At 39.9% G+C, this 27,095-nt stretch overlaps 1 protein-coding gene across 2 annotated transcripts in view; it reads left to right on the forward strand.

Moving 5' to 3' along the window:
* EDIL3 (EGF like repeats and discoidin domains 3) overlaps positions 1-27,095 on the forward strand; it is an 869,353-nt gene that overhangs the window by 168,514 nt on the left and 673,744 nt on the right. For both annotated transcript variants that reach the window (XM_044276012.1, XM_044276013.1), the window contains exon 2: positions 20,584-20,712. In XM_044276012.1, coding sequence (XP_044131947.1) covers positions 20,584-20,712 — 129 coding nt within the window. The remainder of the gene's footprint in view (positions 1-20,583; positions 20,713-27,095) is intronic.

A 27,095-nucleotide genomic window follows, 5' to 3' on the forward strand; every position in this document is an offset into this window, starting at 1 on the left:
ATGCGGCCATTTTATTTCTCCTAATGATTGCCTCCCAGACAAAGCATGCCATTCTAAGTAATGAAAGGTATTTGGGAATATATTTATTATAAATCAATATTTAAGAATTTAAATTTTTGGTTCGATCCAAATTTATTTGTGGTGAATCGCATTAAAAATGGCTATTTCCTGGCTGCATAGAGCCTTTATAGTGGTGTAAAACACTGTGCCTTGCAGTAACACACATAGGGAGTCTGCTGTGGTAGTGAAAGAATACTGTGAGCCAGTATGACATGCAGATGACAGATGTCGCTCTTAGAATCACTGCAGACTTCACTTTTTTAGACAGTTATGGGCCAAAACTGACCAAATAACTCAAGTGTGAACTGAGCCTTACAGGTCAATGTTAGTGTCAAGAAGAAGCGCACTCCTTTTACACAGCCGGCAGCTAATTTCACATAGATGACTACAGAACCTGTTCTATTAAACACTTATACAAGTAGAGCCCCCCCCCGCCAGAGTAGAGAGGGTGGCAGCAGTAAGTTTGTGTTGACGTCACTGATTATTTTGCCCTTACACTGATCCGTCTGAACAAAAACCCTGAAAAACGGATCCAGTCTGTTGAGCATCTGCCTTCACTTCGTCAGCATTTGGTCAGTAATCCATCAGCATTGCTAAAGCCCCCAAAAAATAGGAGTGAATCCAAAACAGAAATGACATGTGAATAGAATATTTGCATGCCTTCTGTGTTTTGTACCCACTCCTGCTTTTGGCTACCAAATCATAAAAGCCAATTCTGATGCAAAATAGGGACCATTTAATGCAGGCCTTCACCACACAACTGCTAATAAGCCCCCCTTTTTTTCCACTAATACACTAGTGTGAGCGCGAATATTTGAATAGTGAATTTTTATCTTGAATATCGCAACTTCGAGAATTTGCGAATATTTCGAATATAGTGCTATTTATTCGTTATAGCAAATATTCGTCATTTTTTCCCATCTGAACACATGATTCCTCCCTGCTTCTTGCTTGTGGGCCAATGAGTCATTGGCCCACAAGCAACTTAAGCAGGCAGGAATCCTGACTTTAGATGGGAAAAATTATAAATATTCTAAAAAAACGAATTTATAGCACTATATTGAATCTATTATTTTTTTTAGAATATTCGTCTTTTTTTTTTTCAATCTGTACAGTTGTTCTACTTTGGCATACTCCTCCCGGACAAGCGACCCTGTCACCATGGGAACGCCTGGGGGTTAGAATATACCATCTGATCTGAGTTTTAACGATCTCACTGATCGTGAAAACTCAGATCCAATGGTATATTCTAACCCCCAAGATACGATGGTATATTCTAAACCTCAGGCAAGCGTCCCCGTCACCATGGGAATGCCTGGGGGTAAGAATATACCATCAGATCTGAGTTTTCACGATCAGTGAGATCGTGAAAACTCAGATCCGATGGTATATTCTAACCCCCAGGCGTTCCCATGGTGACAGGGTCGCTTGTCTGGGAGGAGTATGCAGAAGTGGAACAACTGTACTGAATAAAAAAAAAATAATATGAATATTCTAAAAAACAAATAGATTTGATATACTGCTATATATTTGTTTTTTAGAATATTCGTAATATTCTAAAACAAGAATATATAGCAATATAGCGAATATTCAAAAAAAACTAATGTAGAGCAATTTAGCTAATATAGTGCTATAATCTGATGTCTAATAGTCGTAATTTTTTATTAAAAAAAAAGAATATAGCACTGTATTAGCTAAATTGCTCTATATAAGTTTTTTTCGAATATTCGCTATATTGCTATATATTCTTGTTTTAGGATATTATGAATATTCTGAAAAACTAATATAGCACTATATTAGCTATATTGATATATATATGTTTTTTCGAATATTCTTAACTTTTTCGATCTGAAGTCATGATTCCACCCTGCTTAAGTAACTTAAGCAGGGAGGAATCATGACTTCAGATCGAAAAAAAAAAGACAAATATCAAAAAACAAATATACAGCACTATATTCTATAGTGCTATATATTCATTTTTGACCCACGCCTGTATTACGCGATCATTACCTTGCCGATTTTTAAAGTTAAAAAAATGTAGAATATAACAAATATTCAAATTTGCAAATATTCGACAAATATTCTACCAAATATTTGCGAAATATTGCAAATTTGAATGTGACCCCTGTTGCTCATCACTATAATACATGCCAAAAAGTGTTTTAGAACATATAACTGCACCACTGAATGGCAAATAGGCCCTTATTTTTTTCTACATATACACACCACAAAAGGCTTTAGAACATATAACTGCACCGCTGAACAGCAAATATATATTTTTTGCCACCAATACACACCAAAAAGGGCTTTAGAACACATAACTGCACCGCTGATTGCCAAATAATATATATATTTTTTGCCACTAATACACGCCAAAAAAGGCTGCATTTTTCTCACTTCACCACACAACGGCTAATAAGCCCATTTTTCACACTAATACAATCCAAAAAATGCTTTAGAACATATAACTGTACCGCAAGGGCAAATAGGACTTAGAAATATTTCCTTGTAATTTATCCTATTAATGGCTGTATCAAACAGCACTTGCTAATAAGCCCATTTTTCCCACTAATACAATGCAAAAAATGCTTTAGAACATATAACTGCACCGCAAGGGCAAATAGGACTTAGAAATATTTCCTTGTAATTTATCCTATTAATGGCTGTATCAAACAGCACTTGCACCCCAATAACAAGAACGGTTTGCTGGAATTATAGAGCTGTATAATGACAATTTGGATCAGTCAGTGCAGCAAGGTGTATTAGGATTAGGAGTATTAGGATTGTTCCTATTACCCAGGCTGTAAACTCCCCCACTGAACCCTGTTCTGCTTCAATACTGTGGAATGATTCCTCCCTATCCTTTTCCTGAACTTCTATACAGCAAAATAGTTTTAAAGTCTTTTCTACCACTGTCCCTAGTGCTTGCTGATGTCTCTCCCTGCACTAAGTACACTGGAAAATGGCTGAATCCAAGATGGCTGAGACTATTTATAGGGCTGTGACATAACAGGGCTGGCTGCTGATTGGCTGCATGCATGGCATTGTGGGTGATCCCTCGTTCACAGAGTTCCTTGATCCATGTCCTAACACGTGCAGCAGCCATTTTAGGAAAAAATTTGATTCATTACCACGAAGCGTGAGGAAATTCGGAGCAAATTTTTCCTGAAATTCGGATCGAATTCCATATCATCAACTTTGATTTGCTCATCTCTAGTTACTATGCTGGTATTATTTTGCCCACAAAATTGTTTGTAGAAAAATGTGCCGTTTTTTGCAGGTTCCCTTAGAGGGCAAGGTCTGTAAAATTTTGCTAACTTTAATTTGGGATTTTTTTTTCTTTAGCCCTATTGTTGTACTTTGATGTCTTTGTTGCCTACATTCATTACATTTTTACAGTAATTGATTGTATCCTGTAAAGTAGCACCACAACTATTATCTCTCAACAGGCTTTTGTTACCAGAAAATGTGACCTGATAGCATTATAACCTACCAATAGTGATGGCGGAACATCAGCAGGGACGGTTCGCGAACGCGTATTCACGATCAAATGTTCGCGAACCGAGGTTTTGCAGCGGGCTCCATTAACTTTAATGGCAGGCGAACCTGAAAAACCTTCAAGTAATATTTACAGCCACCAAATAGTTTCACAACATAGTGCCATACCAGAGGGGGTCATTGGCAAAAATTACCACAAAAAATATGTATTTTAATCAGTGGCCATTTTTATGCATCTTAAAGGGAAACTTGGGTAAATGGGCCTATACGTTTTTATTTTTATTTTAGGCCACGGGAGTACAGGCCCCAAAAATTAGGCATTCACCAGACAGAAAATAACTTGTAATTATGGGGCTGGAGATACATTAGGCGGTCACTGGCTAAAACTTTTATTGTAAGCCAGTACAGGCCCCAAAAATTTGTTTTTTATCTGACAGAAAAGAACTTGTGATGATGTGGCTAGAGCAGTGATGGCCAAACTGCGTCTTCCCATTATGTCCTGCTGTAGGCGGATAGTTGTAGGCAGTCTGAGCATGCTGGGAGTTGTAGTTTTTCAACAGCTGGAGAACCGCAGGTTGGCCATCCCTGGGCTAGAGGAACATTAGGCGGTCACTGGATACAAATTTTACTGTAGGCCAGTACAGGCCCCAAAAATTAGGCATTCACCTGACAGAAAAGAACTTGTGATGATGTGGCTGGAGGTACATTAGGCAGTCACTGGATACAAATTTTACTGTAGGCCAGTACAGGCCCCAAAAATTAGGCATTCACCTGACAGAAAACAACTTGTGATTATTCTGCTGGAGGTACATTAGGCGGTCACTGTCTAAAACTTTTATTGTAAGCCAGTACAGACCCCAAAAATTAGGCATTCACCTGACAGAAAATAACTTGTGATGATGTGGCTGGAGGTACATTAGGCGGTTACTGGCTAAAAATTAGACTGTAGGCCAGTACAGGTCCCAAAAATTAGGCATTCACCTGACAGAAAAGAACTGGTGATGATGTGGCTGGAGGTACATAAGGTGGTCACTGGATACAAATTCTACTGCAGGCCAGTACAGGCCCCAAAAATTAGGCATTCATCTGACAGAACAGGACTTGTAATTATGTGGCTGGAGCTACATTATGCAGTCAATGGATACAAATTTTACTGTAGGCCAGTACAGGCCCCAAAAATTAGGCATTCACCTGACAGAAAACAACTTGTCATGATGTGGCTGGAGGTACATTAAGCGGTCACTGGATAGAAATTTTAGTGTAGGACAGTACAGGCCCCAAAAATTAGGCATTCACCTGACAGAAAAGGCCTTTTATGCCGCTGTATATACATAAGACAATGACCATTCTTTGTTATGTGTGGTGGCGGATATGTGTGGGCTGGCATGAGAAAATTTTATTACACGTGGTCGTCATAGGTGTTGAATTCCTCCGAGATCCATGCCTCATTCATTTTTAGAAATGTTAGGTAGTCCACACTGTCGTGAGCTAGGCGAGTGAGCTTATCGGTCATTATCCCCTCTTCTGCGCTGAACGTCCTTTCGGACAGGACACTTGACGAGAGGCAACCAAGAGTTCCATGGAAAATTGTACCAGCTCTGGCCACATGTCAAGCGTGCAGACGCAGTAGTCCAGGGGTTCATCGCTTCTCAGAGCGTCCACATCGGCTGTTAATACGATGTAGTCGGACACCTGTCGGTCTAGGCATTCCCTGAGGCTGGATCCGGAGGGAGGCTGTCGATGGGTTGGCTGTGAGAATGATTTCATATCCAAAGTGACCAACACATCTTCAAACCGCCCTCTTCTTGCACGCGCGGTAGGATTGGTACTTTCACTTGTTTCGCTGTGGGTGGAAATTCCTCTGCCAGCGCCCGCAACAGCAGAATGCAGCATCTCTTGCAGCAAGGCCTGGGAATGCTGCATTCTGACAGCCCTCTGTAATGCCTGTAATATGTCCGCCATTTTGTGTTTCTAGCGGGGGTCTAAGTACTTTGCCACCCAGTACTGGTCCTTGCCTTTTATGCTTTTCATACGGGGGTCCCTCTTCAAACACTAGACCATGAAGGCCCCCATTTGCACTAAATTGGAAGCAGTGGAGTGCCCTGGCTCCTGCTCATCGCCCAGGAGAATATAGTCCTGAGTATCCTCCCCCCAGCCACTGACAACACCATGGATCCCGGAAAAGTTTAAAATCCCCCTCAAAGCCAGCTCTTTTTGCTCCTCCTCGTCCTCCCCCCAGCCACCATCCTCCTCTGACTCCTCTTCAGACTCCTGCTGACTTGTCTCAGATGGAGTATCCCCCCTGAGAATTCATTCAGCATTGCGACTTCCTCATCTTCCTGCTCCTGCACCTCGACGACTTGATCAATGACACAATTCAATGCACGCTCCAGAAAGAAGGCGTAAAGTCTGATATCATTAATGGCACCCTGGCTGTGACTGATTAGTTTGGTAATCTTATAAAATGGCTGCAGAAGTCTGCATGCATCGTGTATGAGCAGCCACTGGCACGGTGAAAAGAAACCAAGCCCCCCAGAACCTGTCCTGCTTCAGAGTTTGTACAGATAGTCGTTAACGGCACATTGCTGCTGGAGTAGCCTATCAATCATATACAAGGTGGAGTTCCAGCTCGTTGGTCTTTCACAAATCCGACGTCTGACAGGCAATTTATGTCGCCGGTAAATGTCAGAAAGGCGAGCCATGGCCATGTAAGATGTTCTAAAATGGCCAGAGATTTTACTGGCCTGCCGCAAGACGTCCTGGACCCTGGGGTATTTGGCACCGAATCGCTGCACGACTAAGTTCAGGACATGTGTCATGCACAGCACATGTGTCATTTTGCCCTGTTTCAGCATGCTCAGCAGATTGGCACCAATGTCGAACACCACTTTACCAAATGTCAAATTGAGCAGGGTAAGCCACTGATGGGACTGTGACCGCAGAGCTGAAAGCAGTGCACAACCAGTGTGGCTCTTGGCTTCCAGGCACAACAGCCGCAGCACAGCATGACAACATCTCACCTGGGACGTCAAATAAGTTCTGGGGAGCTTGGGGTGCATCGGAAGAGGCTGTAGCAGTGGAAAAGGAGGAGTCAGCCGAGGAGGAGATGGAGGACTGATTAGGAGAAGGAGAAGAAGAGGCAGGCATGCATGCAGTCCGTGGCGGTAACACCAAATCCACACGGGAGCCACGAGTTACATGCTTGACAACCGTCAAAAGGTTCAGCCAGTGGGCAGTAAAAGTTATGTATCTTCCCTGCCCGTGTTTGCTAGACCACGTGTCTGTGGTCAGATATATCTTGGCATAGTCACTGTCTGCCAGAGATTTATTCACTTGCCGCTGAACGTGGCCATATAGCTTTGGGATGCCTTTCTGGGAGAAATATTTCCGTCTGGGGACCTTCAAGTGCTGTGTGCCAGTATCCACACATTTTCTAAAGGCCTCAGAGTGCACCAGTTATATATGGCAGTAGTTGGTGGTCTAGAAGTTCCAATAAGCCAGCGGTCAGCCATTGGGCAAGAGGTTTATCCGACGTCATCAACTTTTTACGCTTGAACATTTGGGCAACGTAAGCCTGCCTTTTGCCAGATGAACGTGATGATGGCAAGGTGGAAGGTGGAGTGGAGGACAAATGGGAGGAGAGAGGAGAAGGAGAAGAGGCAGTACGTGGAGCACCGGGAATGTGGCTTTGTGGGTTCTGACAGCATTGCTCTCACTGTACACGGTGATAGGAAGGCAGGTGCCTTCTTAAGGCAGTCGCCCCTAGGTGAGTGTTGGGCTTACCGCAACTCATGCATTGACAGCACAGGCTGCAGATGGCAACACTATTTTCAGTGGAAGCAGGTATATCACACCCCTCAATCAGTATTTAGTGGAAGCAGGTATATCGCAGTCCTCAATCAGTATTTTGTGGAAGCAGGTATATCAAACCTCTTAATCGGTATTTTGTGAAGCAGGTATATCGCAGGTCTCAATCAATATTTGGTGGAAACAGGTATATTGAACCCTTTAATCAGTATTTTGTGGAAGGAGGTATATTAAACCCCTTAATCAGTATTTGGTGGACGCATGTATGTAAAACCCCTTAATCAATATTTTGTGGAAGCAGGAATATTGCAGCCCTCAATCAGTACTTTGTGGAACAAGCTATATCAAACCCCTTAATCAGTATTTTGTGGAAGCAGGTATATCGCAGCCCTTAATCAGTATTTTGTGGAAGCAGGTATATCAAACTTCTTAATCAGTATTTTGTGGAAGCAGGTATATTGCAGGTCTCAATCAATATTTGGTGGAAACAGGTATATTGAACCCCTTAATCAGTATTTTATGGAAGCAGGTATATCAAACCCATTAATTAGTATTTTGTGGAAGCAGGTATATCGCAGGTCTCAATCAATATTTGGTGGAAACAGGTATATTTAACCCCTTAATCAGTATTTTGTGGAAGCAGGTACAGTACAGACCAAAAGTTTGGACACACCTTCTCATTCAAAGAGTTTTCTTTATTTTCATGACTGAAAATTGTAGATTCACACTGAAGGCATCAAAACTATGAATTAACACATGTGGAATTATATACATAACAAAAAAGTGTGAAACAACTGAAAATATGTCATATTCTAGGTTCTTCAAAGTAGCCACCTTTTGCTTTGATTACTGCTTTGCACACTCTTGGCATTCTCTTGAAATAGTCACCTGAAATGGTTTTCACTTCACAGGTGTGCCCTGTCAGGTTTAATAAGTGGGATTTCTTGCCTTATAAATGGGGTTGGGACCATCAGTTGCGTTGTGGAGAAGTCAAGTGGATACACAGCTGATAGTCCTACTGAATAGACTGTTAGAATTTGTATTATGGCAAGAAAAAAGCAGCTCAGTAAAGGAAAACGAGTGGCCATCATTACTTTAAAAAATGAAGGTCAGTCAGTCCGAAAAATTGGGAAAGTGAAAGTGTCCCCAAGTGCAGTCACAAAAACCATCAAGCGCTACAAAGAAACTGGCTCACATGCGGACCGCCCCAGGAAAGGAAGACCAAGAGTCACCTCTGCTGCGGAGGATAAGTTCATCCGAGTCAGCAGCCTCAGAAATCGCAGGTTAACAGCAGCTCAGATTAGAGACCAGGTCAATGCCACACAGAGTTCTAGCAGCAGACACATCTCTAGAACAACTGTTAAGAGGAGACTGTGAATCAGGCCTTCATGGTAGAATATCTGCTAGGAAACCACTGCTAAGGACAGGCAACAAGCAGAAGAGACTTGTTTGGGCTAAAGAACACAAGGAATGGACATTAGACCAGTGGAAATCTGTACTTTGGTCTGATGAGTCCAAATTTGAGATCTTTGGTTCTAACCACCGTGTCTTTGTGCGATGCAGAAAAGGTGAACGGATGGACTCTACATGCCTGGCTCCCACCGTGAAGCATGGAGGAGGAGGTGTGATGGTGCTTTGCTGGTGACACTGTTGGGGATTTATTCAAAATTGAAGGAATACTGAACCAGCATGGCTACCACAGCATCTTGCAGCGGCATGCTATTCCATCCGGTTTGCGTTTAGTTGGACCATCATTTATTTTTCAACAGGACAATGACCCCAAACACACCTCCAGGCTGTGTAAGGGCTATTTGACCATGAAGGAGAGTGATGGGGTGCTGTGCCAGATGACCTGGCCTCCACAGTCACCGGACCTGAACCCAATCAACATGGTTTGGGGTGAGCTGAACCACAGAGTGAAGGCAAAAGGGCCAACAAGTGCTAAGCATCTCTGGGAACTCTTTCAAGACTGTTGGAAGACCATTTCAGGTGACTACCTCTTCAAGCTCATCAAGAGAATGCCAAGAGTATGCAAAGCAGTAATCAAAGCAAAATGTGGCTACTTTGAAGAACCTAGAATATGACATATTTTCAGTTGTTTTTTACACTTTTTTGTTATGTATATAATTCCACATGTGTTAATTCATAGTTTTGATGCCTTCAGTGTGAATCTACAATTTTCATAGTCATGAAAAAAAAATGAGAAGGTGTGTCCAAACTTTTGGTATATATGCTTAAAATAAGTGTTGCTTCTATTTCTGAAAAAGTTATGATTTATTTATATACTCTAGAGTTGCATATTTAATAAAAGCATTTTATTTGGTCAAGTCCATATTGAACCAGATATTTTGTGTGCCCTCCACTAACACTTTTTATTCAAACATTTTCATTGGCAGCTTGGGGTGGGTTGCTGAATGAGCACTATATTTGTATCCACTCACTAGGTGTAGCCACTGCTATCTTTATTGCTACACAATATTATAGGCATATCACACCCTTCAATCAGTATTTTTTGGCACAACAGGTATATCACACCCATTGCAATTAGTTGTTCCATTAGCGTTTGTTCCAGTATCGCAGCAGAACCGCACACAACTTCTGCACAATACAAATGCACTATAGTATATTATAAGTATATCACACCCCTCAGTATAGTACACTTATCGATATCACACCTATACTAGTCCTTAAAAGGACTTTTGTGGCCCTATTAGCTAGCGTTTGGTGTCCCTAACAGTCTGTCCCTGCTCCACACAGCAACCTCTCCCTACACTGGCAAAACACAGAATGTAAAATGACTGGCAGATCGTTTTTTTTTTATAGGGTGTGGGTGTGTCCATGTGCTGAAACGTCTCAATTGGCTGTCCTGTCCCACCTGATGGATGTGTTATGGATCAAAGTTTGGCGCAATGCAAAAGAATATGGTGCCGGTGTACATTTCCATATGTTCGCATGTTCGGCGAATTGTGAATGTGCAAAGTTCGCCGCAAAATGACCACCGGGCGAACCGCAAGGCCATCTCTACCTACCAATAGCTTTTATTGTAACCATTTTTTGTCTAATATAGAGCTTGACCTCTCCTACACATCACCAACATGAGGTTTTCCTAGCTGGAAGGCATTTTACCTAAACTATTACCTTTTGAAATTCTGAACCTTGCCAAATTTTTACATTATCAGGTTTGTTTGCCATCTACTCTACTAGGATAGACTTTATTCACAATAATTGTAAAAAGTACAAATCAACATACAGGTTTTATAGGCGGAGATTGTTTTGTGAAGGAAGTTCAGATTTTTGCTTAATCTCTAGAGGACATAGTAGTGGCATGGACACTGAAGGATCAGCTTGTAATCTTGAACAGATGAGATAAGAAGTCTCCTAGCTAGTAGATCTTTGACATCAAATTCAACCCTGTACTTTCAGCTTTATGACTGAGTTATGAAATCCGCGAAAAAGGGCAATGCTTACATAAAGGCTACAGAGACTATTACTTGCAATGGATGTTTTTTAACCTTCATATTGTATCTTTTTTCTCTTAACTGTTGCTCGAGGCCTTTCTGGGACTCTGTCTTACAGAATATGCTGAATCAGTTTACCTAGGGGGGAAATGGAGTGGAAAATTGAATCTGCATTAATATGATATGCAAGCTTTAGACTTGTTGGCATTGCACTGAGAAAGTTTAAAGCAAACCTTCATGTTTTACTTCTCAAATTAACGTTTTATGCCTCATGATTAGCTGCTGTTTACAAAGATTTATAATATTTATCCTAATTTTATAGTATAAAATGTCTCTCCAGGTCTGCAGAAGGCATACAGAGAATAGTGAGCTGTGCACTGTTACATTTTAAGAGTACTTTATACATTTTATTTCAGTTTTATGCATATTTCTTCAGAAAAAGCAGAGCCAGTTTACATAAAAAGAAGACTACATCTAGAATGTAAATTATAGTCTAAGTTATTCCATAAATTTTTGCATGCTCACTGGGTAATGATGTGTTTAAGGAATATAGCTATATACTCTAGAAAGTGTTTCCATCTAAGGCTGTTCAATTCAGATGGCTAAATTTGCTCTTTTCTGTATTCTATCAATAAACACTCATTTATATTAGTATACTAACCTTAATTACATGTTGCATTCTATGTTCTACAGATGAAACAAGATTTATATATGTGGTAAAATTCCTTCAAACTGGTATTAAAGGTAATAAATAGTCTGGTAGATAAACTCCAGGAATAAAATGCAAAAAAAATATATATATATATATATATATATATATATATATATAAATATATATATAGCTGTTGGGTGTAATAAAAGATCCACTTTTCTTCACTTGAAGACCGGAGTGCTGCCTTTCCATAAATAAAAATAATAATAAAGAAAATAAACAATAAAAAAAGAAAGAAAATTATATATATATATATATATATATATATATATATAGTAAGGAATCGCTCTCTCAGGGGGTCACAATCACAGACTTCTCCTCTGACAATGGGGTTCAAGTCCAAAAGGTGCTTTATTCCTCACCTATAGAGTGCTGTTCACACACAGAATTAGATCAGGCTTCCTCAACCATATACAGTCTAGCAGCTTCCAGACTGTGACCACACCAGCACCCTTAAGTGAAGATGGTCCAGAAGTCCTCCCGACATAGCCGTCACTGGGCCCCCCAAACTTCAGGCTTTACAAAGCCTTGTGGCCCCTCAGACCTCCTGGCTGAGACCACACAGAGCCTCTCAGCCTTTCTCCCTCCAAATCATACACAGAGGCTTTTTTTATCCCTCCTTGATTACAGCAGCAGGCCTCACCTGTAGGGTTCAGCAAACCTGAACTGCAAAGTTTGGGTTTGTACCGAACTTTGCGAGTTCGGGTACCCGAACTCGGACTATTTCACTGAAGTTCGGGTGATTTAATTATTTTCCGTTATAACATTCTTAAGACAGAATGCTAAATAAATGGACGTTGAGGGGTTAAAAATAATAAAAAAATAATAAAAATAATAAATCACCTCATCCACTTGATCACACAGTCGGTACCCTCTTCTTTCTGCATGACCTGCAAAAAGACTTGCGATGATGTCACTGCGCTCACCACGTGGTGAGCACAGTGATGTCATTGCAGGTCCTGCTGAAGGAAGATAGAAGGACGTGCGGTGATGTCATCGCAGCTCCTTTTGCAGGTCCTGAAGAAAGAAGAGGATACCGGCTACGCGATCAAGTGGATGAGGTGAGTTTTTTTTTATTATTTTAACCCCTCAATGCCATTTTTTTAACATTCTGTCTTAAGAATGCTATTATTTTCCTTTATAACCATGTTGAAGTCAGGGTCCCTATTGACTTTAAAGGGGTCCGGGTTCGGCAAAAGACAATACATGTAGTGGAAGGGTGTACACTGGCATATCCCACTACCAAACCTATCCCCCAGTCCACATGAAATCCAACCCAGAACAACATCTACACAAAACTGTCTCAGCAAAATACACTTTGTTGAAACCACTACAGCTTTCTGGAATTCAGTTATCTCACCCAGCTAAGGTATCAGGGTGGGATATACATGCCTCCCAGCACTTATACTGTACACATCACAACTATATATATATATATATATATATATATATATATATATATATATGTGTGTTTATAGTCTTATAATATACTTTAACTGTAGTTTCAGGTAATTTGAGAATAAACCACCACATATGTGTACATGAAGAATAACACTATTTCTTTCCATTGTATGGCTTGTATCAGTTTTCCCTGTGTAGGCTCCATCTCTAATTGTCATTCTTCTCTGAGCTCAGCCTCATAGAGGTTGTATTCTAGCTGTTATGCCGTCTCCTTCACGCTGCAAACAGGGATAAAATGAGATCCTGCTGTACTGTATCACTCACAAGTAGTAGTCTGGAGGACATTATACAGTATTAATGAGCAGTGTTACTGTGAATACAGTAGTGTGGAAAGATAAATCACTTACAAGAAGCAACCGTTAGAGAAGCTACACTTCACTAAAGGAGGACACAAGGCAGCTCTTGTTCCAAAAGATTGATAAAACACAATATCTCAATATAAAATTGCCCTGTTTAGTTGAGTGTCCTTTATCAGGGTCTTATGGTACTGTTTCTCATTAGAGAGACCATCTAGTATGCATAAGTAGTATTGCTGTGCTGTGTTTCTGGGACAAATATATGCAAATTAGCATATATTACTTCTATTGGCATCAGATAGGCTTAAGGTGGCCATACACATAAGATTAAAGTCGGCTGGGATGGCCGATTTCGGCCATTCCGACCGACTGTCATTTCAAAAGCTAGGGCGAACAAATGTTCGCGATCCTCAACAGAAGACTCTCATCTGCCAAAAATGCAATCCACCATGGTGGAAAACTTTGGCCGTTCATCGGCTGAAACTGTATGTTATTGGCATGATCAGCTGAATTCATCCAATCTCTTGCCATTGTGCTAAAAAAACTCACTCCCTGGTTGGCCAGTTTAGTTGGTGGGATTGTTCGTGCAAACAATCTCATGGATGACTGATAGGCCACAATGCAAATTAACTTCTCTTCTATGAAAAAGCACTGATTAAACAATTTGAGACTGTCACCAGGAGAAAAATGCATTATAATTCTCAGACTATTACTGCAACACACAATAAAAAAACATAGGAGAATTTTAAAAGTCAATAGGAAAAATTTGCATTCACAGAGGGTCTCTAAGGCATAAGCAATTATAGCATTCTTTTAGGATAGGCCATCCATGCTTGATCGTTGGGGGTCAAATTTCTCAGCACCCATTGTTTATTCATGCACATAGACTTGGCCATATATGCTCGGTATTGCAGCTCAATCTCATCCAGTCCCATTCATATGACTAAGATCACATCGCTTATGGCTGAGGTGGGAATAGCCACAATATACTTCGGCCAGAGGTAGCTGGGATTATGGGAAGAGCTGAGTTATATGTCCTGCACTGTTTCTGTAAATCCCTCAGAAGTGAATTGGAGTTACAGAAAGAGCAGCACATCAATTTATGTTTTTTCAAAAACTTTTGAGCTACAGAAAAAGTGCATCTTCACCTAGTATGATTTTCCATAGCTCCCACTTCTAAGGAAGTTATGGAAACAGCACAGCATACTTGACTGTTTGGCGAACGCCAGTCATCCTGGCTGCCTTATAAGACAGGTATTGCAATCTCAGCCGATCTCAGCCATGAGTGAATTACGGTATATGGGATGATCCCTTTAAAGGGAACCTGTCACAAGTTTTATGGTGTCCTAACTAAGGGCAACATAAATAAGTGACTGATTCGCTTAGCAAAATGCTGGGTCACTTTCTTTAATTGACTCAGTCAATCTGCCAACATCTTGTATTGAAAAGCTCCAGCTGATAATGATGAGTCTCGAATATTCATGAGCTCCTGACTCTCCCCGCCCACCTGCTGCTGAATGACAGTTTGTTTCCATATGAATCAGCAGCAGGTGGGCAGGGGAGTGGCTATAGCTCTGAATTAAATATACGCTGGACTCAATGACATCACGCTGGACTCAAATCAGCTCATTAGCATGCGGCATCTTTGTGTGTATATTATGAGGTAACCATCTGTCACACCAGTAAGTGAAGGTATCTAAGGTACTTTTTAGTAGTTAATGATTGTATATAATTAGTTAGATTATAATCAAATATCCACATGACAGGTTCCCTTTAAGGATAGATGCACAAATTCTTAACAGCATATTTATTATTTATTTCAGCATTTACCACCTTACATTGCAATATGTACAAGTCTTAAGTTAGTTTTGCAGAAGTTTGCTTTTTCTGCCATCAAACTACCCCCTTCCAATTGCTAAAATGGCAGATAACTACAGGATCAGTTCTTCGCTGTTCCCAAGTATCCATTTAATATGGTACATATGTTTTTGTCATATGTAAATTATGAGAAATCTGTGTTGACATCTTGTATGGAAGTGTTGCCAAGTCAGTGCTCCTTCTGGGATGTTGTTTTCTTGCCATATGTATTCTATTCCCTTATTCCTAGAGATTGTCACCAATATGTAGGGATATTGCCACAAGTAGTGGCCATATTCTAAATAAATGAGTAAGCAAAAACCCTTATACAGGTGGTGCAAGCGGAAGCAATAAGGAAATTGTACTTGACAAACGTATACATGTGGTTAGGTGCTATTAAACACAAATAGACATTTGTTTTTGATATGCTGTATGAACAGCATCCTGCTTTTCTGTGCATTGCACTGCCTGTAGGACATTCACTTTTCTACTGTTTTCTAGCTCTTAGACTTTTGCTCATTTTCCTCACTCTACTTTGACATTCTATACTTGACTGTTTTCTCTGACGATTGCCAGAATATAAAAATTCAGCTGTCGGCTGAATGTGTAAATAAATCTGATGATGTATATAGAGAATTGGTATCAAAAAAGAGCTTGAAGGAAAAAAAGGATGCAGTTCAAATACTTTTATGGACATCTCTGTATATTGTACTAGGGCAGTTCAAGTTACTTCAATGTAGAAAGTTAATTTAGTGAGTAGAATTGTCTTGTTCTGGAGAATGAAAACTATTTAGACAGAAATACGTTTTCTGCTCTGAAATACTGTAATCATGGAGTTGGTTATCCACATTATTGGAGGAACCACCAATTGTATCTGTCTACATGTTCTTATAACCACTAGAAAGTGCTATAACATTATGACTGGTGGGAGTTCAACCTTTAGAACCCCTTCTAAACCCAAGGACAAAGGAATTGAGATTCCATCAGCTTTTTTTCCTACACAATGGCGAGGAGTTGCATCTCAAAAAGGATATGCCATACATGTCTAATAGATACTGGGCCTATCTTTGGCACTCACACCTATCTTTAAAATGTGCCCTCCTCCTCTACCATCTACAACCAGGATGTAATCACTAAAAACAGCTAAGTGGGCTATGTTGGCAGATACAGAAAGGTGTGTCATAGCATAGACCATTTAGCTGTTTCTGAAGCTCTGAGAACATCCTCCAGCCACATCCAAGTTGGTTGAGGTTGGGGAGTGAAGTTAAGGTATGGACTGCAAAAGCTATAAGGACAAAGCTGGTCCGCATTCAAATATTAGTTAATTTGTAGTTTTTTGTGGAGCCAAATGCACTCCAGTTATATTTTTTGTTACATTGTGAACCTAGTATATAATATATACTGGTAATGTATAAGGAGTATATGACACTTAATTGTGATATTTTTTTAAATTGCTTGTTATATCATTGCTAAGTTGGAATTACCCCTCAAACTTCATTCTGAGGACAGGTATGGGTCCAAATATTTGAACCCCTAGTGATGTAAAAACTGATGTCATATCCATACAGAACCTTTAAGCAGAAGTGCTTTAAGTGCCTGAAAAATGCCCCTCTCCTCTTAAAAAGTTCTACCCAAAGGAATTTGATTCTATTGAATCAGAATCTTTTCAGAAATTCAGGTAAAACTAAGATTCTAGCTAACCAATTTACTTCCTTAGTCCAGATGTATCTTTCATTACCTCTCCTCTAAGGATGAGTGAACTGGTTCTACTGGTTTATGATTCAGTCTAACATTTTGGTTGAGGGAGAGCAAGAGAGAATTATAAACATATGTATTCCTCATAAATGTATATGCATTGTCTAAGGGGTACTCTTTCTCATTATGGAGAGCCCCTAGTATGCAGAGTATGTGCACACAATATTGTAGGCCAGGCAAAGCCCCTCTGGGTTTGTGGATAACATATTCAAATTAGCTTTCATAAACCTATCTGATGCCAGCAGATGTTAGACATGATAATTTGCATTTATCTTCTCCAGAAAACAAGTGGAGCATTGTCTATCCAACAATAGTCATCACATTTATCAACCGGCCTCCATAATAGAAATAGTACCCACCCAGGGGTTCCCCATAAGGCCGTGTTGTTCTCACCAGTTTTTTTTATTGATTAAGGCTCTTTATTTAAAAAAAAAAAACTATTTGCAGATGTGAGGTTGGCTTAGCTATTTTCCTAGCTTTGCTACATAAGCCTGTTTAAAAGGCTGGAAAATGTATTTTCCATTCCACTGTGTGAAAGTACTCATATGGATGCAGTATACCTTTCACTGTAACAGTTAATTGCTTTGCAGTTGCAGAAGTAGTTATAGCTTACAATGTTCCAATTCACCTTAATGTGACAGCTCCTTCCTATTCACATGAGGATACATCATCAGTATAGGAAAAACAGAATACTTTAGCAATTTTAATTCACCATTTTGGATCAACTATAGAATAACTGGAGAGACCCCTGAAGTAACATTCATCTGAAAGTGAGACAAGAGAATTACAACACATACAAAGCTTACACTTTTCTCAATAAAACATGCTAGCTAGTTAATTTTTTATTAGGATAGGAGAACCATAAAGTCTCAAGAGAAATTGTGGGGTACTCTTTGGGGTTCTCTTTATCATTTAGGAGACCAGAAATATGCAGGTATTGTATGCCAGGTGACATTTCTTTCTTTCTTTCTCTCTTCCATCTCTACTCTCCTCTTTTTTCGACATGTGCCTGTTTTTTTTTCCAAACCTTGGCAGACATCTGCATAGTTTTGCACTCTCGACAAGCACTACCTAGAAATGCCTATGGGTCTTCCATTGGCGCAGGCAATATTTTTTTTTTCCTGTCACTGTCAAAATATACCATATTGCTAATCATATTATATCTATATCTGTAAACTATTGTAACTGATGTTTCCAGCATCCATAGTTTGCATTGTGAGGCACACCAGATGCCTCTAAACTCATCAACAATTTGTCATTTTCTAAACAACCTATGCAAATTAAAGTGTGAAATGACTAGAAGTTCTTTGGAAGATGAATTTATAGCAATTCTTTCGGATTCCTTGTGGAATAAATTAAAGTATGGTATTTTAAGTAACATTTATGTTATTTAAATTTTACAATTCTATGATGTTTAGTGAAATATTTTCTTGGATGAACATTTAGCAGCATTGGTCATCATTAGTGATGAGCAAATGTATTAAAGTTCAATTCAGATTTGATTTAAGTCAGAAAAATTGCCCTGAAAAGCTGTGGATAACATTCCATATTCTCCTAGAACGTTATATATTAAGCTCTTAAATGCCAAGCCAGCATTATCTTAAAGTGATAGCAACATATACTGTACGGCTATGGGGAAAAACATGGCTCCTGGCTTTTTTAATGCGTTAAATTTTTGTATTATTATTATTATCATTTCTTCAGACACACTGGAGTCATGTGATCATTCTTCTTCAAATGTCCTGTCTTCTAGCTAATGTCATTTTAAGAAATTCACCTAAATAGATTCACCCAAAATTTGGATTTGACCAGATTTTTTTTTAAAATAAATTCTGGTCAAATTAAATTAGTTTAGAATACAGTAGATTTAGTCATCATGGCTAAGACATCTTATATAAGAGCATATCTACAATCCATTTTGGCACCATAACTGCTGATTATAAAGAATTGGTAATGGACCCCACGAGGAACCTGTTAGCTAAATTATTGCATGCTTAAAGGAAATTTCCACCCAAAAACATGGAGATGGTTAGTATTAGAGATGAGCAAATCATAAAAAATAGAATTTTCCCCAAAATTAGCTTTGTGACTAATTACTTTGCCAACGAAGCGCATTTCTTTGTAAGTAGTGGGTGCAATGACAGAGAGTGGCGATTGTGCCGCCCCCGTGACTGTACCCCTCAGATGCCGTGTTTATACATGATTGATATAAATAACAGAATGTACAATAATAATAATAAAAACTTTGTGGTCTTAGATTTGCTCAACACTAGTTAGTATGTTCAAATATGTCATAATTTGCAATTCTTCTCTATAGGTGCTAAGAGATGTGCTGAAATATATTGTCAGGAAGCTATACATGAGCTCTGGAATCTTCTCCATTATGGTGACATGATACAGCATACTGGATTAGGCATTATAGCGCAGCTTTGAGTTCAGGGCGTGGTAGGAAAAAAATTGAGTTCTGCACTTCTTATCTGCAGTACTACTCATCTACAGTGTTACTGCACATAATAATCCAAGATCATGGTGACAGATTCAAGGGTCGCTTATAGAGATGAGCAAATTTCTTAAAAGTTCGATTCGGATGATTCGCCGAATTTCACTCAAAAATTTGCTTTGTGACGAATTGCTTCTTCACGAAGCACATTTTTTTGTGCAATGACAGGGAGCTGCGATAGCTCTGCCCCCCATCATTGTTCCACTCAGATGCCACATTCATACATGATCGCGGCATCCGAGTGTAAAATGAACAATAAAAAAAAATATTTCAATCAAACTTTCCACCTCCATCTTGCTTGAACATCTTGGCTGAAATCCTGTGTGGTGCAAGATTACGTCATCATGCCGGCCTGCGTGATGATGTAATCTCAAACCACATGGAGTTTTGGCCGAGATCTTTAAGCAAGATTGAGGCTAGTGGCCAGTTGCGAGCAAATGGAGGAAGTAAGTTTTAATTTGTTTTGTTTTTTATAGTATTGAATCGATTCACTGACACAAAGTACGAGGAAATTCGGCTTCTATGTGAATCGAATTTATCCTGAAATTCAGATCGAATTCCACTTTGTGGGATTTGATTTGCTAATCTCTAGTTGTTTCCACAGGACAGCCTCCTTATAGAATGAATCTCGCTGATCATCATGTATCTAGCTGATAAAACATCCATTGAGCAACTAATATGGGATTATGCATTTCACCTAAAGCATGCAAGTCGAATATTACATAGCACCCATACCAAATGCAGTCTCCAGCAAAATTGACTTTAAAAATTCCCCTCATTATAAATCTCCTCCACAGCTCTCAGCCCATGCCACACGCCAAAATCATCTGTTTTGTTCTATAGTTGCATAAATTATTACATGTTTCAAACGAAATGAAACGTCTAGAGAGAATAAAGGCTAGAAAGGCTAGGTCATTAGTTTTGTTAGAAAGTTCTTGGGCTGTGAAAAGTGCTGTAGTGGTGATCTTCCAATTTATTCTTCACACCATTTGTTTACTATCAAGCTTATTTGTCTAGCATTAGTAAAGCCAAAAGTAACTTTTTTCTTCTAGATGTTTTCTTAAATGTTCACTATCCATTACTTTTCTTTCACCATTTTATTAACATGGCATTTTCTTTCATAGATGTTACTGTTAACTGAGGACTTCTTGATCAACCATTCTATGTTTTTATTCACAGGGGATGTGTGTGAACCCAACCCATGTGAAAATGGGGGAATCTGTCTGTCTGGTTTATCTGAGGAAACCTACACATGTGAATGCCCAATTGGCTACAACGATCCCAACTGTTCTAGTATTGTGGAGGTTGGTAAGTGCAAGCTTGTGATCAAAATGAAGTTTTCTTGTTGGTACCATTAAGTTATATTGTGATATGAGAAGCTTTTATTTCATATTTGCACTACTTTCTGCTAGTTTAATTGTAATAGTGCTTGGCCTTTAGAGAGCCTCAATTAAAAAATCTTATAATATGAATCTCTTTTATCTATAATATGTTTACTATATTCAGATCTTATTGTGACTGCAATACACAGATGTTTATTTTATTTTTTTGACAGTGAGGTCAATGTGTCTAGGTCGGACAGTTGTCTCCAATGGTCTCCAGGTCTATGTTCTAGAAAACATGACTTAAAGGAAATGTGTCACCAAAAATGTTATCTGCCAGTTAAAACCAGATAGTGATACCTTTTTCTAATCTGTTTTTATTTTTTTTATTACAGATTTATTTATTATCTAACGTCATTATGGGGGCGGTCAGCTTGCATGAACTGTTCTTAACAGCATTTAGAAAGCATTAACAAAAATTGCTTTACGGCAGACACATGGTCCATAGACACAATGGTCTGGAGGGGAGCTCAATGACTCTATGGGAGAACTTTCTAGACATGCTCTGTGACCTGTGCAGAGTCATTGTACAAGGAAAGAATAGATAAACTATGACAATCACCTATTGTGAATGGTGGATTCTGTCTTATCTGTGCACAGAGGTGATATCATTACAGGCAGGCTTAGAATGACAAATAAGCAGGCAACTGCAGTAACGTGATTTGTACAGATCAAGAAGTTGTGTTTATTATAAGGCTTAGTGGCCAGTGTGAAAACTGCAGGATTTTATGATTTTTCTTTTAAATATAGATAGTGACTTGGGAAATTAAAAATAAAAAAACTTCAAAAAAACTAAAAAAATATGGTAAACATAAAAATATGATGTAAACAATAGATAATTTTCTAATGACACATTCCCTTTCTAATTCTGCCTGTAATATTATTACATTTGTATATACAGTCAGGTCCATAAATATTGGGACATTGACAATGGATTTGAAGTTAAACCAACAAGATGTGCTTTACCTGCAGACTGTCAGCTTTAATTTGAGGGTATTTACATCCAAATTAGGTGAACAGTGTAGGAATTACAACAGTTTGCATATGTGCCTCCCACTTGTTAAGGAACCAAAAGTAATGGGACAATTGGCTTCTCAGCTGTTCCATTGCCAGGTGTGTGTTATTCACTCATTATCCCAATTACAACGAGCAGATCAAAGGTCCAGAGTTCATTTCAAGTGTGCTATGCTCAAGATGAGATCCAAAGAGCTGTCACTATCAGTGAAGCAAGCCATCATTAGGCTGAAAAAAAACAAAGCAAACCCATCAGAGAAATAGCAAAAACATTAGGCATTGCCAAAACAACTGTTTGGAACATTCTTAAAAAGAAGGAACGCATCGGTGAGCTCAGCAACACCAAAAGACCCAGAAGTCCATGGAAAACAACTGTGGTGGATGACTGAAGAATTCTTACCCTGATGAAGAAAACACCCTTCACGACAGTTGGCCAGATCAAGAACACTCTCCAGGAGGTAGGTGTATGTGTGTCAAAGTCAACAATCAAGAGAAGACTTCACCACAGTGGGTTTACCACAAGATGGAAACCATTGGTGAGCCTCAAAAACAGGAAGGCCAGATTAGAGTTTGCCAAACAACATCTAAAAAAGCCTTCACAGTTCTGGAACAACAGCCTATGGACAGATGAAACTAAGATAAACTTGTACCAGAGTGATGGGAAGGGAAGAGTTTGGAGAAGAAAAGGAACTGCTCATGATCCTAAGCATGCCACCTCATCTGTGAAGCATGGTGGTGGTAGTGTCATGGTGTGGGCATGTATGGCTGCCAATGGAACTTGTTTCTCTTGTATTTATTGATGTGACTGCTGACAAAAGCAGCAGGATGAATTCCGGGCAATATATCAATATATATAATATTCCGGGCAATATTATCTGCTCATATTCAGCCAAATGCTTCAGAACTCATTGGACGGCGCTTCACAGTGCAGATGGACAATGACCCAAAGCATACTGCAAAAGCAACTAAAGAGTTTTTTAAGGGAAAGAAGTGGAATGTTATGCAATGGCCAAGTCAATCACCTGACCTGAATCCGATTGAGCATGCATTTCACTTGCTGAAGACAAAACTGAAGGGAAAATGCCCCAAGAACAAGCAGGAACTGAAGACAGTTGCAGTAGAGGCCTGGCAGAGCATCACCAGAGATGAAACTCAAAGTCTGGTGATGTCTATGCGTTCCAAACCTCAGGCTGTAATTGACTGCAAAGGATTTGCAACCAAGTATTAAAAAGTGAAAGTTTGATTTATGATTATTATTCTGTCCCATTACTTTTGGGACCTTAACAAGTGGGAGGCAAATATGCAAACTGTTGTAATTAGTACACCGTTCACCTGATTTGAATGTAAATACCCTCAAATTAAAGCTGACAGTCTGCAGGTAAAGCACATCTTGTTTGTTTGTATAGAGCCAAAAATGTTAGAATTGTGTCAGTGTCCCAATATTTATGGACCTGACTGTAGATAGGCAGATAACTGCAGTGAAGTGATCTCTACAGACAAAAAAAGTGGTGCCTATTATTAGGTTTAATGGCCAGTGTGAATCCACTGCAGGATTCATGGTTTTTGTTTAAATATAGATATTGAGATGGACAATTCTAAATAACATCACTAAAAAAAAATTAAAAATATGTTGAACATAAAAACTTGATTTAAACAATAGGTCATTTTCTAATGACACATTTCCTTTAAGACAGGACATGCTCTGAATTTGAAAAACATTGTTGTGACAAGCATCACTTACTTTTTTGGGTCTGTGTGTTGTCTGTGAGCAGTCTATTGCACACATGATAGCACATGGACAAGAACTACGGCAATGTGAATAGGCCCTAAAAAGGATTTGCAAAGTCCAAATAAGTGAATTTTAAGTGAGAATAGGATGCTTGGTTAGGACAATCATCTATTACCCAGAGCGGAGTTTGGTAACAAAGAGTGTGACGGACCCCCAGTAGTCAGGAAGAGTATGTCTGCCTCTGTATTCTTCCTTCCTCAGGAGACATTGCAAACCACTGATCTGTAGCTCCTAGTTTCCCCAGTCATTGGACGAGACTCAGTGTAGGTGAAACAAATTCTGCTTTATTGTACAACTGCACAGACTTATATACAGAAAGAGAACATATGAGACTATCATCTTATCCTATTCCCCTTCCCCTCCCCAGACATTCTGTCTCCCCCCCACACCACAGGCTCCAGACAGCCCTAACAGTAGCCTGGCCAAAATGTCATTGTCCTGAGATCTTACAGAGTACAATGGGACATAACGAAGGGGGAAGGGGGGGGGGGAGGGGGGTGCTGACAGTCTTTTGAAACAAGTTACACAACATAACATAATTACACATATCCAACACCAGTACACACTTAACTCAAACTGATGACCATGTTGCCACATAGCTTCCCCAAGTTAAAGGATGTCAGACCCAGTGAGACCATCTACGGGTCCACTTGTGGATGTCCATGAGGGTACAGTCACCCTCTTCCGTTCCGTTTGCCGAGATGGTCCATGGTCATTGGCCCTGGCACTCCAGAGCCTGTGTTGAATTGGGAAATTGGATGGCTGTAGGGCTAGGCTCCACCGCAACATCCATCCCTGGGCCCCGGACCCCCGGTTCAACCAAACAAGGGGGGGTCTCCAAATTCCTAGGCCCATCGTCGCTAGGAAGGAGGCTGGCCATCAGCTCCCTCCAGGAGCCCAGGTCACAGTGGGTTCCGTGACAAAGATCTTCTCTCCCTTTGGTGGATGCAGTTTGAATGTGCATGTGCCAGCTGAATTTTGGGCACAAATCATGCCAAAATTCCACTGCTAGCTTGTTTTCAATGTGAAGCAGTGCTGCAGCTCCAGGGTTGGTGATTTCAAGCCATGAACGCGCCAAGAAGGAACATGTTCTGTGCTTCAAGCTGTGTGTCCACTTGTGATTTGGGTCCATTCAGTGGAGCGGGTGTGCAATGTCCAGATGAACAACCACGGCAGAAACCATGGATTTTGACAGCATCAAAGAGGATTTTGACAGCTTCAAAATTTGCAATGTGAATTAGCCCTTACACAGAATCCCTGGTCAATTCAATGGAAACTATGTAATTGCTTATATCTACTGTAGTGGTACTGCAGGAAAATGAAATATTTACAGCACAAATCCACCTTGTGATCAGTTTAGCACAATAGACTCTTCCAAAATATCACTCTTACCCCTTTAAGATATAGTTATTTTTGGGTGCTTGGAGACAAGGACTGTATTGAGCCAATAAATCAATGCAATATGTTCATCATGGTTTATCTCTGATAATAAAAAAGTTATAACTTTTCGATTACTGTACAGCGTGCATTCATTTTTAGTATGCGTGACCTTACCTCCCTGTTGTTCTTAACGTGAAGTTGTTAATGTTTAAATGAAGCCATTAGTGAAACAATGCTTTGTGTTTTTGCATTTTCATTCTTCACCTTCTAATTACTTTCTATTGAATCAATAGTTCTTTAAAAGTTTGTAACTTTTTATCTGTGCTAGCTAAGCCACATACTGTCTGCGGTCGTAATTAATTTAACCGTCTGTACCATTTCTCCTACCAGTCTATCATTATGTGTGTTTTTGTGCAAGTGTAGACAGAATATATTCTGTATCACCATTTTGTTTGTCAAACGGTGTGTTCTGCTTTCTAATAAGTTGGGCATAAATTACTCCAGAGTAACATCCAATTCTACTTTTATTGCAAGTATAGGGTGAAACTGAAGAACAGATAGAGAATGGGGGTAATTTATTAAGAACATTGTTTTACACAACGGTCTTAGTAAACCCTTACACCTGGCTGTGGATCCGCCAGAGTTACGAAGAGGCGCCGGTCTCTTCATAAGTTTGCCGGCTCCACCACCGCTTCTAAATTTAAGACCGCTGCAGAGCTATCTCACATTTAGACCTTTTTGTAAGCCTGAAACAAGTCCCTTCCTCGCCCATACCACACCCACTTTTTTAGATCTTGGGTGAGCGGGTAAAAGTCGCAGATTGCGGAGCAAGTTACCATTGTGCCACAATTTGCCTCTGAAATACGCCTAATATATGTAAATGTTAGGCCTGGTCCTTATGCCATACCTCCCGCTGTCTCCTCTGTCATATCCTTAGCATCTCCTGCTTTGCTGCCCTCTGCTGTCTCATCCCTTGTTGGCATCCCATAAGGGCGAGCACCCGCTGCTTCCTGTTATTTATTCTTCCAGGGGCGTGTGCTTCCTGCCTCCAAGCATACTCCCTGGGCAGGCTTTCAAGTTTAAATAGCAACTTCCTCTTCCAGGAAGTTGCCTGAATGTGTAGTTACTAACAGTAATAGCAAAGATGTTCTGTTACGATCTTCTGTGTTTGACCATTCTGTTTGCCTACTGCCTGCATCGACTACTGGACCTGTCTGACCCTGAGCCTTTCTGATCCTCTGTACCGCACTACTATCTGATGCCGACTTCTAACCTCTGGCTTGTCTCTGACTACACTTCAGCTTTTGCCTCTGACAATCACTATTATCATCAGTAACTGCTGCCTTTACTCCAGTCTTCTCTGCAATATCACATCTCACCAATGTTTCTGTTATACGACTCAGTTCACACTAAATGTGATTCTTACTGAAACTTGAGCTATTGGAGCGTTACCTGTTGTCTGACTCTGTGAGTTAGCTATCAGCCATATTAGCTAATCCTGTAGGTAGTGATTCAGATCCTCTCTTGCTGCGTTCTGTCCTGTCCTGTGAGAGTGCTGAATAACACCTTAGGGCTGTGATGGCTAACCTCCGACACTCCAGCTGTGGTAAAACTACGACTCCCAAGATGCTCCCTTGCTTGGATGTTCTCGGAACTCCATAGAAATGAATGGAGCATTCTTGGGAGTCATAGTTTCACTATGGCTTCATGTGGTTTTAGAATCGGTAGTAAATAGCTGCATGACTTTGCCAGTAAAGCCAGTTTTACCTGCGATACTTTGCAGCCATATCAGCAGCCATATACAGTAAATCACAGTAATGCCCGTGTGATTTTGCAGGTAAGGCTACATGTTACAGCCACAATTGTGCAACAATTTACTATCAGTTTGAGAACCGCACTGACCATATGTGGGCGTAGTTTTCAGCAAAATGCGTCTTCCCCCACATGAATCTTTGCCGGAAAGGAAATGCCAGCTTTAACAAACATTACATATAATTATATAGCTCCATACAATTCAATTGTAGAATGTGACTACTTCAGATAATATATGCATAAATCTTCTTTAACCAGCTCCCGACTGCCTAACGCAGGAATGCATCCTGTGGGCGGTCGGTCTGTTTCTCCTT

This window comes from Bufo gargarizans, chromosome 1, assembly GCF_014858855.1.
Source record: "Bufo gargarizans isolate SCDJY-AF-19 chromosome 1, ASM1485885v1, whole genome shotgun sequence".
Lineage (NCBI taxonomy): Eukaryota > Metazoa > Chordata > Amphibia > Anura > Bufonidae > Bufo > Bufo gargarizans.